The sequence below is a fragment of the Salvia splendens genome, chromosome 11 (genome assembly GCF_004379255.2).
Source record: "Salvia splendens isolate huo1 chromosome 11, SspV2, whole genome shotgun sequence".
Classification (NCBI taxonomy): domain Eukaryota; kingdom Viridiplantae; phylum Streptophyta; class Magnoliopsida; order Lamiales; family Lamiaceae; genus Salvia; species Salvia splendens.
Window position 1 is genome coordinate 27070159 of NC_056042.1, and position 13656 is coordinate 27083814.

At 38.0% G+C, this 13656-nt stretch overlaps 2 protein-coding genes across 2 annotated transcripts; one reads left to right on the top strand and one right to left on the bottom strand.

The window, feature by feature from the left end:
- The first annotated feature begins 1650 nt into the window (after positions 1-1650).
- On the top strand, positions 1651-4330 carry LOC121755710. Its single transcript, XM_042151073.1, has 3 exons — positions 1651-1918; positions 3166-3474; positions 3967-4330. Exons 1-3 carry the CDS (start codon positions 1785-1787, stop codon positions 4034-4036), a joined length of 513 nt encoding a protein of 170 aa, XP_042007007.1. The 5' UTR covers positions 1651-1784; the 3' UTR covers positions 4037-4330.
- A 147-nt stretch (positions 4331-4477) lies between these two features.
- On the bottom strand, positions 4478-7227 carry LOC121755661 (pheophytinase, chloroplastic-like). Its single transcript, XM_042150993.1, has 6 exons — positions 6941-7227; positions 5875-6555; positions 5507-5733; positions 5201-5392; positions 4961-5117; positions 4478-4854 (listed from the first exon to the last, which is right to left on the bottom strand). Exons 2-6 carry the CDS (start codon positions 6538-6540, stop codon positions 4609-4611), a joined length of 1488 nt encoding a protein of 495 aa, XP_042006927.1. The 5' UTR covers positions 6541-6555; positions 6941-7227; the 3' UTR covers positions 4478-4608.
- Between the last annotated feature and the right edge of the window lie 6429 nt (positions 7228-13656).

Below are 13656 nucleotides of genomic sequence, written 5' to 3' on the forward strand. Positions count from 1 at the left end.
GATACGATCAACATCGTATCAATTTGGTGCTTTCATTGTTGTTCTCATGTTGACCAATCCTAATGACGTCCCTAGTTCCAGCCACGAGCAGTTCGGTATGCCGTCAACTGATAAATCCGGCGAAACCAAGACATACCTACTGTGGCTGTCGCCACTTCAGGCGGTCTTCCGTCCAGTCAACTCGATTGGATTATGTCCACCATAGCTAACTTGGAATCTCGAATGGCAGCCGCTGATCAGCATTTGGTTCCTCACCGCATTCCAAACCGTCTAGAAACTGTTCCACCATATACAGTTCCCCTTTCCACAGCAGTTCGACCCACTCAACTGCATCAACACCCACTTCACTCAGCAGCTGACACTCAATATCCACAACAAACGTTTCTAACTTTCCATCTCCATTTCCAAGATGTACCACCACCTAACCGTCCTCCGAACCTAACCTGGGATTCCTGCCTCCGCCGCCGCCTTACCACTACATAGCTCCAAACATATATGGCTCTGATCATGGTAGATCCTATCGTCCTTATTTCCTTCATCTTCTTCACATAATCAACATAAGAAAACAGAGTAAAAGCATATCTGAACAATTACAAACAATGAAACATCATAATAACTTGTAACTTAGATCTACTTCTAAGAACTAAACTACACCCACGTGAACAAGAAACTAAACCTTCATCATGCAGAAACAAAACATTCAGCTACTAGATCCAGACATCCTGAACAGCTTATCCATAATTTCCTTCACAACTAGACAGAAGCATAAATCAAAAGCTCAGATCCAAACAAATCGAAACGTAACAAAACAGTTTAGCTAAGATCTGCGTCATAGGACTGAAATCAAAGGAAGAACAGAGATATCATGCATGGTAAGCAAACATTTCAACACAGATCGAAATCAAACACTAAATTTACTAAATCAAAAGCATCGATTGTCTGCAACATCAAATGTAAACTGAAAATAGACAAACGAAAACAGAGATTGTTTCATCGCCTCTTCTCGAAGCGGAATAACAAAACTAAGGATTGAAATGACAAAAAACCAACACCAAACACCTTCGAAACTAAACTAAACAGGAACCCAGCGTGTATGCAGGCGGAATTTAGGAGTGTGGAGTGTTTGGAGCTCCCATTCAGCTCTGGAAGAGAGCTAAAAACTAATGAGCGTCGTCTCTTCGAAGTTGCCTCCTTCCTCCTTCTCTATTTCCATTTATAGGAAGACGTGTGGTCTTGATCCTTAGGGCATTTTTTTCTCTGAAAAGTATGCTCTACCTTTTGCCCTTGGGGATCGTTCTTGTGTGACGCATCAGTCCTCTAATTGCTGCATGTCAGCAGATCCAACTTGATCCGTTTGTGAAGCAAATTTGACTCCTCATCCTGATCCATTCGTCCGCCCAGTTGATCAACTCAGTTTTTGAAAATGGCGGAATTTCATACACATCTGGCACAAAATTAGACGTTAGTTCACAAAATTTGATGTAGTTTTATGATAGAATACATGCGTGAAACGAGCCTCATGCGTGATAAACGCATAGTCCAAAGGACATTTTTGTAATTCACTTTTAAAAAAAAACATATAATGAGGACAATTTCCAATTTTAAATAATTGAAGGCAATTCAATGAAAAATACTAGAACAAATATTTTGAAAGGATGTCGAAAAAATAAAAAATAAAAAATAAAAAATAAATTGTAGCGAGAGAAAGGGGAGGAAATTTGTGCGAAGAAGAAAGAAACAGAGAATCCGAAGACAAAATCATAAATCGTAGAAATAGTTAAGGTATGTCTCTGGTGGATTACGCAGATTCTTCCGACGAAGACGAACCTCAAAACCCCCCCGCTGCTGCCCAAGAAAAGATTGAACAACTTCCAGAAAACCCTGAAGAACGACCAGCCCCTGACCACCTCCAAAGCAGGTAATTGCCAAATCCATCATTTCGTTTTTTTGCTCTTTTTGCGGCACTTTTAATTTTAAATTGAGTTTCATGTCAATTTTTATTAGATGGGTGAAGGGTTTTTCTCTTAAGGAAAGTATTGTTGGGAACGGTTTTAGAGTCTAAAACTGCAATCTTGATGTTCTCTTTTTGTTTATTTCTGAAGCATAGCGTTTCAACAATCATCTCTTTTATTATCTTCTTCTTTGGGGATAGAAGGAATGCTCTGAGAGCTTAATCTATAAAGGCAATTGAACCATTCATGATTGCAATTGTGACTCGTGGTTTGGCTGCATTTTATTTCGGTGGGATGAGGATTTGATATTTGGTATTACAACTCGTGGTTTGGCTGCATTAGGTTTTGGTGGATTGAGTTATTAATATAAAACATCCCAAGTGCTGTTCTTTTAAATTAACAATTTGTACTTGTTTCAACTTCTCAATCAACCTAGGGCAGTCTCTTTCATTGTGCCCAAATAAAACAATACGAAATGAGCAAGGAGTGGTGTTTCAGTTTTATCCTACCTTGGTCATTTTCTTGTTGTGCATTTCTTTATTTTAGATGTTTATCCCTTATTCCTGCTCTTTGTGTCTGATATGGAACACTAGGGGGACTAGGGTGATGGGTGGTCCTTGATTGGATAGGAGAATCACTTGTTGATGGTCTATTGGTTATTGCCGGTGTATCTGTTTGCTATTACCACATGTGGTAGCCTTGGGGAACTCCGAAAGAACTACTCCCTCCGTCCACGAAAAATAGGACAGATTGTGGATTTCACGGGTTTTAATGTGAAATTGGTAAAGTAAGAGAGAAGTAGTGTTAGTGGAATGTGAGGTCTATATTATTAGTTAGAGAGAAGTGAAAAAGTAAGAGAGAAGTAGTGTTAGTAGAATGTGGGATCCATATTATTAGTAAGAGAGAAGGAAAAAAAGTAGTAAAAGAGAAGTTGGAAACTTTCCTTTTTTAAATGTGCTCTATTTTTTGTGGACAACCAAAAATGACAAATGTGCTCTATTTTTCGTGGACGGAGGGAGTATGATATTTTTGAGCTAACGTGCCATCATTTAGTTCTTCATTCTTGGGCTCTTAGCTTGCCTTTTGGCCTTCCAGCTTCTTGATCCCAATCCTGTCATCTTGCCATGAAAATTACGGCAATAGATTCAACTTGCATCCAGATCTACTCATTTGTGGTTTTCTAATGAACTCTCGCACTTGTTTGTCTTGCTAGGGTCTCAACTGCTTTGAGCCCGCCTCCAAGTAAACAATCAGGAAAGGTTCCTGATCAATCTCCGGTGCTTAAACTTCCCGATGCCGCATTCCTCTTGGACTCTCCTGTGGTGCCATCTCAATTGAATGCACCTGACCACTCATCCCGAGTTGCAGCTGCTATGGCAGAAAGTGCAGCAAGAAAGAGAGACTTAAATGTATCAGCTGGAAGCTATCCGCGTAATAAAGTTCCAAAAGGCATGCTGCCTAACACCAAGAGTGTTCCTGAAACTGTAGGTGGTCATTTGCTCCCGCCTCAGCTGTCTGGAAGGTGTGTTCTCCCTTCTACTTTTACTACCCAAGTCATAATGGTACTGCTCTGAACTGCTAACTTGTAGTCATAAATTGCTACAGACATCAGTCTAGTTAATCTAAATCTATGTGTCACTAATTTTTCTGTATATGTAAGGTTCTGCTCAATAATCCTTGTTTAGTTATTAGAATATATATGAGAGAACTTGATTCTTGTTAGTACCAATTGCTTCCCTAGGTCCCAATTGATTTCGGAATGCTAATGGAAAACTGCAACTGTGAAAATAATTGCAGGCAGTCAATAGTTTCTATTACTTTGGCGTTTTTAGAAGTGCGAATTTAGCTTACGTTATTGCTTTAATTATCAATAGTTTTCAACGTTATCTAGTGGTTTTCCTTATTCATGAGTTATGACTTAGTTTATGTGGTCTTGGTAGTCTATAATGAAATAGCAAATTCTTTGGTTCAATATGTCCTTAAATTTATGTATTGCTGGTGTACCATTTTGCAGGAGCAATGTCGTCACAGAAGACATAAGCAAGCTCTTCGTGAGAAAGCATGCTGATACACCAGCGGAGTAGACCAAAGAAGCTGCTGATAAATTTGCACGTAGAATTTGGTTCGACATATCTTTACATGTGTCTTGAGGTTCACGTTGTAGTTTAAAATCTTCAGATTTCGATTGTACGTGGGATGTTCGGAACTTGCAGCATCTTCTACCTTTTACTGTCCCTATCATAGGCAGAAATCAGTTGGGATAATCAATTTGTTTATCCTACTGCTGAATTGAGAATTTTTTTTTATTTGTGTATAATTTTACATTAATTTGCTGGTCTGACTGAAATACAATCTGAATGGGAGCTATTTGAAACCAAGAAAATGTGAATCTAGGAAATTAGGGCTAACAATTTTCGTTGCGACAAAGAAAAAGAAAGTACATGGACTTGCATGACATCAGATTAGTTTGTATCAGACAATAATGTGTCATCTTTGTGTGTTTGTTTTGCCTCTGCACAAATCAGTTCGAACTGCAAATTCTTTTAACTATTAACACCATAATGTATGTGTAAACTTACATCTACATGCATTTTCATCCAAGTTGGACTAAAGAAACAATTTTCTGTACAAATAAATTGATGATTGAATACAGACTTCACAACGAGGGCTGAGCAAGCAATCGTCGAAAAAGAGGTTTGAATTGAGAGTTTAGCCAACTCCACAAAGAGTAATTGGAGCCATGGAATTGCACCCTCACTAACTTGTTAGGCCCTCCCCTTGAAAACTCCAAATCCTTAGTGACTTCATAACCGAGGCTTTGAGAGTCATCGAGCAGAGGCAGCACGACTGAGCCGCCTGACTCCAGGCTTCTAATCCACCCACGCAGAAGAAAGTTGACAACCTAGCAATATCAAACAACAAAATGATGTTAAAACATAAGCTAATCTTGTTGTATTTCTGACTTGAGTTCTGGAAGACAACATTGTTATCGTTGTTATTGTTAGTACCTCTGGAACTTCATCGTGAGGGCAGTGACCTGCTGGGCTTATCTCGTAGTAGGGAGCATCGGGAACTTGGTTTTTCACCTGCATACCGCAGATGGGCATCACCCAAGGATCATCCTTTCCATATGCAAGACAAATAGGTGTGTTGTTCATCTGGCACCTGCAATCAATCAAAACTTCCATTGATATGGCTGCACTCGTGAAAAGGAGAGAAGCTGCCACGAGTTCTTCTTCGTCACGTACCTAGATAAAGCTTCCTTGAAGGATAATTCCGCCTGAGGTGCAAACATGATGGAAGCAAAGGATGCAGCTGCTGCTGGATGTTGTGTTGTCTCAACAATGCGTGTGAACACATCATCCACATCCGTTGAATGGTCTGTGTATACTTGCTCTAGTATTTTCGCTATGCTTGTTGGATCACTGATCTTCTGCCACCTACAACACCAAACAGGACTTGAGTCTCGAGCAATTATCTCAGAAGCACGCTTGTTCTTATTGGACAGTTTTCTATAAAATATCAAGATAAGAAAGAATTCTGGTATAGCTTACAAAATTTGTACTAGCTTCCTGACACTGGAAGGGAGAGGAAACGTTCCAGCCCAAGGGAAGAGTTTCGACAATCTTGGAGATCTTAGAGGGTTAGGGAGAAATCCCCAGACGGGTGTTGCATTCAGCAAGGTCACGCCTTTCACTAGCTGTGGGTTGCATGCTGCAAAATAGAGTGCCATATATCCCCCAAGTGAGTTTCCAACAAGATAAGCGGGTTCTTTAATCACCTGCAACATCGCAAGCAAGAAACACTTTTTCAACAATAATACTTTAATCATCTATAACTTCAACTCAAGTTACAGTTATTATTCATATGATCTAAGAAAATAATAGTTGGGACAATGAGTGAGTCGCGTTACGGTGTGTACCTCTTCTATAAATTTGTGTACTTGGTCCCTCCACAGATCAGCCGAATAAACCAATTCCTCCGCCCACGTCTCACTCTCATCTCCAAAGCCCCAAACATCATTTTGGCCCGGTAACACATATTGGTTCCCATCTTTGGACTGCAAAGTTGGATCTTCATTTGGCAGCGACATCCCTTGACCCAAGAAATCCAGCGCCCACACCCTATAATCCCGACCAAGATCATTCAGCTGCTTCTTGTAGTGAAATGAGCCTACACCAAATCCGGGCAGGAAAAGAACAGGCGGGGAGTTGACATTCTCTGAACCTGATGTTTCATAATGTACATTGAAATTGGGCTTCCATTCCCAGAAACAGCTGTTTATGGTAGCAACATTGTCTCCATCCGGCAAACCAGGAATCGAGACTTTAGGTATAGCCTCACGAGTGCCACTTAAACCATTTAGGCCATCAAGCACATAAGGATCATAGGTTTCACTCAAAACACCTGTGGTGACATCTTCATATCTTTTAGCGGAGCAGACTGCTGCCAAAGCTCTTTGCTTCCTTAACCCTGAGGTGTGTCGGTGAGAATATCTCAAAGACGATCCAACTACAACAGGAGGAAGACTCCCTTTCGAATCCACAACACAACACGAAAGCGCAGTAAGGCAGGATATGATTTCCATTCCAATAGTGTCTCACTGAATAAACGAAAAAGCAGCAAAATGAGGAAATATTCACATGAACATAGATGCATAGACAAAACAAAGTCATCATTCTCTCTCCTCCAATTCTAGGGTTCAAAAGTTAAGTAATGCCAAATTGATTTTCAGTTTAAATGTAAAGTGACTATAAATTACTCTATGCTGCAATGAATTCCCTTGTTCCACACTAGTTTATAAATTACACTAATTCTTGGCTTAGAGTCAATTCTGACAGCCAATTTCATATATAATACTACCAAGATCTCAATTGCATAGGATGAAACAGAGAGCAAAACATAACAGTAGTGATCGAGAAACAATATAAGATTCCCAAAATTGGAACTTGAACAACTTTAAAGCGATTTCTAACATCGGCGAGTACCTTTAAGGAGCTGGAGAGATCTAGCAGTTGCAGGAGAAATAACAGAAAATGATCAATTTTAAATAACTGAGACACTTGTCTAATCTATATTCAGCTTTTTGAAACGAATAGTTCCCAAAACTGATGAAAACAGAGGAAATAGGAAATAATAGTTGAAAATATTGATTTCTTGAGACATGAGAGAGAGTCTGGCATGTTTTAAACACCATTTTTTTGGAAATAGGAGTCAACAGCGATGAATTTGTCGCTTTTCTTAATCATAGAGATTGAAGAAGGACGGCGGGGTAATTTGGCAAGAGACGAAGAGTGCACGTAATGATTGAAATATGTGAACATGATTAAGCCAAACTACACTTTATTAACCAAGAAACTAGAAGAATCAATAAATTTGTACAGTACAGTATTTAATTTTATTATAAATTTTTTGACATTTTACAAATTTTAGACAGTTAAAGTTAAATTTATTCATTTTCTATATAACTTCAAAATAATTTAAAAAATAATAACTTCAGCTTTGATTTTATGAAATTTGTATATGAGAAATGTTAGTAATAATTTTTAAATGTATTATAATGAAATTAAATATAGAAAATAAATTAGATAATGTTGAAAATGCATATTAAACGATAATGATAATACTTACAAGATGTGTAGCATATTATTATTTATCTATTAACTATGTAAAATGCTATCATATTTACCTTATAGTATGAGCATAACTCTAGTTTATTACACGTTTATCGATATTTATTTTATTTTTTATGTATAATTTGATTTAAAACATTAGAAATTGTTATTAATATTTTCAATGTTATATTTTTCATAAAAATAAAAGCTGAATCTGTATCGATTCCAGAATGCAATATGTTTCACTTGAATAACATAAGTCAAATTTATTTCTTGAAACAATTTAATTTAGATATGCAAGTCAAATATTTATGCTGGACGTGTAAACCCTAGAAAACAACGATATTTTGACTGAACCTTATAAATACCAATTTCTATATAAACTTTAAACTAAAGGTGAGAATGGAAAGTAGAGACATATAGATACAAAATTGATTTAAAAAAACGTGGACGGAAAAGATGCTATGAAAATATCCAAGTTTGCAATTGTAACGCCATCCGCATGACTGTCACTTATCCGTCCCTTAAATTACTATTCATGGGTCACAGTATACTTTTTTACTAAATCTCTTAATTAAGGGACGGAACCTGCAACCCTCCATCTCTTATCCGTCCCTTAACCATCCCTTAAATTACTATTCATTCAATTTTATTTTTTATTTTTATTTCCAACCAAATTCAATTAATAAAAACACACTTCATTAAATAAAATAAACTTACAACATAAAATTCGTAAAAAAAACATAATTTAATAATTTCCTAAAAAATTTAAAAATACATAATTTAATAATTTCCTCCGCCAAATTTTGCCCAAATGTGCTCCATTAGATCATCTTGGAGTTGGGCGTGGGCGGAAGAGTCACGTGTCCTTGCCTGAATAGACAACCATTCTTGTATAGACGTATGCACTCCACTGCATGGCGGACTACTTGCGATAGAGCTTCCGGGGGCTTTAGGGTCGAACCAATTTCCCGTCTCGGGTCCTTCGTCTTGTACAATCATGTTGTGCAAGATTATGCACGTATACATGATGTCGACCATGCTCTCCATGAACCACGTACGAGCCAGGGCTTTGATAATGTTGAAGCGCTCTTGGAGAACCCCGAACGCCCGCTCCACATCCTTCCGAGCAGCCTCCTGCTTCTGCGCAAAAAGCGCCTACTTTGGGTTCACAGGCCTGGTGCACGTCTTCACGAAGGTTGGCCACTTCGGGTAGATGCCGTCAGCAAGATAGTACCTCATTTTACAGCGTCGGTTGTTAGCGGTGAAGTTGATGGCCGGCGTTTTACCATCCAAAACTTCGGCGAAGAGGTCGGATTGGTGGAGCACGTTTATGTCGTTGTTCGAGCCGGGGACCCCGAAGTACGCATGCCAGATCCATAGCCGGTAGTCGGCAACGGCCTCAAGTATAACGGTGGGGTGGGTGCCTTTGTGGCCGCTCGTGTACGACCCCCTCCACGCCACCGGATAATTCTTCCATTGCCAGTGCATGCAATCAACGCTACCAAGCATCCCGGGGAATCCGTGCACTTCTTCGTGAAGGCGGAGCAGGAACTGGCAATCTGTCGTGGTTGGCTTCCGGAGAAATTCATCGGTGAAGGCTGCCCGGACGCCTTTGCAGAATTGGATCAAACACATTCTCCCAGTGCTTTCTCCAATGTGGAGGTATTCGTCGAACACATCCGCCGTTTGTCCAGTCGCAAGCTGACGGATTGCTGTAGTACATTTCTGCAGCGTCGTGTGGATGGGACGGCCGACGGCGTCGAACTTTTCTTGGAAGAACTCTTCCCGGACTGCCAATGTATTTGCGATGTGGAGAAATAGCGGTCGCCGCATGCGGAAACGGCGACGGAAATAGGTATCTCCCCACACCGGGTTATCGCAGGAGTAGTCGCGGACTAACCTTGCGGCGGCTTCCTCCCGGTTACGATGGATGTAAGTCCGGGAGTGTCTTTGGGGTGGCGCGGCTTCCTCCGCCTCCCGGCGTCGATCTTCTTCAAGTGATTCTTCCATTATTCGACGCATTTGCTCATATGGATCCATTAGATCGATTAAATTTGGGGGAAGAATAAAAGATATGATTTGAGATGAAAATTGGAGAGGAAAGAGAGATGATTTGAGAGGATTAGATGTGTGTTTGTGTGTGAAATGAAGATGAAATAGGAGTATTTATAGAGAAAAAAAGGAAACGGTCGAAAACGGTTATATTACCGTTTTCGAATTTTTTATTTTTTTATGTATTAAATTCGAATTTAAAAAAAATGAATTATTGCGTCTGCGTGACGAAACCCACTCTCAGGCCGGCGAGTGGGCGTCAAGCATGGCCCCAGCGCACGCCACGTCGCGGGAGCGCGTGGCGAGACGTCTCGCGCGGCGTCTCGGCGTGACGAGTAATCCGGCGGGCTGGTGACGGGATGGGACGCTGCAACGCATCCCGTGCCCGTCTCGTCACGGAGGAATGAGACTCGTGCCACCCGCGTAACGCGTTGCGGGTGGTCTAAGAAAGGTAATTGCAAAACACAAAAAATGGACGTATTGTGAATAATTGTATTTGTGTTTCCACTGTCACCTTAGATCAACTTTTAGCCAATATTTAGTTCTTACTATCATCAAGATCAATTATTATAAACAGATTGATTTACGAATTAAAGTAAGGATGAAATATACAAAATAAAAGAAAAGGATTAAAAGTGTTTTAACATATACTCCCTCTGTCACATAAAAATATGAACATCTGAGACGCCACGAGAATTAATGCATAACTGGTAAAGTTTAAGGAAAATATAAAGAAAAGTAATTATAGTATTGTCATTGTACTAGTTTTGAAATATAGAAATACACTTTTTGGTATGATTGTATGATATATGAAGTCCTATTCTCATCCGTCCTTGAAATTCGAACTATTTTCTTACTAGTTTGTCCCTGAAAAATATGAAATTTCTAATTTTGGGATAGTTAAACAACGAATTATCTTTACACTTCATTTTAATTACAACTGCACTAAACTACTTATGATGTGGAGTCCACTCTCCATTAGCACTACATACACTACCTTTTATCTCTCTCTTACTTTATGAATTATACGTTAAAACCCATACAGAACTAAATGATCATGTTTTTAGGGATCGAGGGAGTACTCCATCGGTCTGTCATTAGGAGTCTCATTTGAGTTCAGCACAGGTTTTAAGAAATATGTAGAAAAGTGGGTGGAAAAAGTTAGTGGAATGTGGGATCCACCTACCATTTAGAGTAAAACTGAACCGGGATTCCTAATGGCGGACGAACTAAATTAATAAACCGGGACTCATGGTCATGGAAGACGAAGGAAGTATTATTTTTCAATATATATTTATTAAGTAAATATACACAATAAAACCTCTATCAATATATTTTCCAATGTCCATCCTTATATTTATACAGGAGTGTGTTATATTGCTAACTTTTTAAGTTGTTAGCTCTGCTAACTCATCAACGCAGTGTATTAAAAATGTCAACATGATGGCATTAAAATGTCAACACATAAGTGTTGACATTTTTAATACACTACACTGCATTGATGAATTAGTAAAATTAGCAAATTAAGAAAGTTAACATTTGATCTCACCCCTATTTATACATTATATAAAATACAATTATACATAATTAAATGTATATCTATCAATATATAAAGTGCCAGTTTTTTTTACTGCCACCTGGTAGCATTTTGGCGGGAAAATGAAGTTCTGCTATTTGTTTATTTTTGATTTTTGATTTTTATTTGTATTGCTTTTTTTTTATGAATATTGTTACTGTCATTTATGGCTCCAATGCTTCTATGTTGTTTTTGTTTTTCGAATTTTTTTAGCTTTACTTTGATTGGTTTGTACAGTTCACTATTTTTTGAACTATTAAAGCCCAATCCTATTTTATTACAAAAACAAAAATAGATCACACTTTTCAAAGGTGATTGAGATACGTATCTTCTGCAAATTCCAATGCTTCAATTACCTGAACAAGTATAAAAGATATATTAATTTTCATATTTTTACAACATTAACAAATGTGAATAGGGTAAAATATTATAATTGTTTTTGTATACTGTAAAATGTATTCAATGTTGAATCTTGGAATGAGTGTTGAGAAATAGCAAAGACATAATAAGTAGGATATGTATATATTCAATGAAAGATGAACACAATTATTTTAAAAAATAAAAAATAAAATTAACTCCTATAAGAAGGAGGAAATTACAAATAATCAGTAGGATATGTCCACGCGAAGTTCTTTCGAGCATGAATCCAATGGTGGCCTTGTATAAGCATTTAAAATTAATCTTGAAGGGATGATTACTGATCAGATTCAGATCTTTTTCCGTTCTCCTCTCTCTCTTAGAGCTTGGTCTTTTGTCCTACAATATATCAAAATGAGTCCATTTTTCACCTTAAAAAGTATGTTAAGATAATGTAATATAGGACTACACTTTGATTCACATCAAATACCCCCAAACTTAAGTCTTGCTCGTCCCGAGCAAGTTAAACATTTTAACACTCTCTAGACCTCTATGATCTTTCCTCTCACATTACAACAACCCACACGAGTCCTCAAAACTTATTGGACTGACCCTGCATTCACTCGCAAGTAGGACTTTGGAACATGCAACGTGCACCAATCAACCGACTAACCACCTAAGAGCTTGTCACTCCACTACTCCAATTTATGCTCGAGTAGCGTCTAGGGAGTCTCAAACCGTCATAACTAGATCATCAAAAGGAGTTTTTCCGGTTATTCTATTATTTTTTAAGGCACTCATGGTGTCTCCCCCAAACTTAGGCAAAACTTATCACTATCAAGTCATTGTGACACATGAATCAAAAGGACTTTAATCATTGGGATGTAATGGGGCTTTTGGTCAAGGTGGGATCATATTTGGCTAAGTGACTTACCACCAAGTTTACTAGCACTAGCACATCCATTACAATTCTCACATCTCAATTACAACTCAATTACAACTCACCCCTGGAGGTATTTTTCTATCATTATCGAGATTGAATTATATCAATTTTATCATATTTTTTTTACTTTTATTAATTTTTTTAGATTTTTAATAAAACTTTAGATTCTACTGGAATGAATTAAATTAATTAATTTTTTTATTTGTAGATTATTGGGATATCGGTGATGCTTTGTTCTCATGTTCGCATTGTGGTGCGTTGTTTTGGTATGAAGAACGTCTTGGCAAACCGAATAAACCTAAGAGTCCGAGATATTCCGTTTGTTGTATGAATGAGGATATCGAGATTCCTTTTATGATAACACCTCCTGAAGTTTTATTGTGTTTGATGTTCCCTAACGATGCCAAAAGTGTTCACTTCTTGAAAAATATTCGTTCATATAATTCTATGTTTTGTTTTACTTCTTTGTGAGGTAAAATTGATAATAGTATGAACACGGCCGTTCTCCTCCTGTTTTTTGTGTACATGGTCAAAATTATCCCTTAATTGGTAGTTTGCTAAAGCAGCATGGTGCACTTCCCAAGTTTGCTCAACTATATATTTATGACACTGATAATGAGATCAATAATAGGATGGGGTCTGCGAGGTGTGTGTATATATATATATATATACATATATAGGATTGTGATCAAGACAGAACCATTCTTAAACGTAGAACCATTCTTAAACGTAGAACAAATGCCAAACGGAGGTCGTTAGATCTTTTAATCCAATGGTGTTGATTTGCACAACAACTTCCCATTACAACCAAAACTATTATTAATGGGTGAATGCAGAGAAGTGAAATAATAAAGCATGCATGGACTCTTCTTCGTTTCATTCATTCTTCCATCAACATGTGAGTTTTTTCACATGTTGAGTCCGGAATGTCGTGAAAACATAGTCTAATATGTATGATTTTTAATCTTGACCGTCATTTTTTCCTCATCCAATGAATAAAATATGTAGAGTTATAGGTTCTACACTTAAGAATGGTTCTATCTTTAACGCAACCCTACATATATATATACATACATATATATAGGGGTGCATTACCCTCCTTATCACCCCTAGTATCAAACATAGGACTAATACAATCCCTTGGATCTATTACTCTAA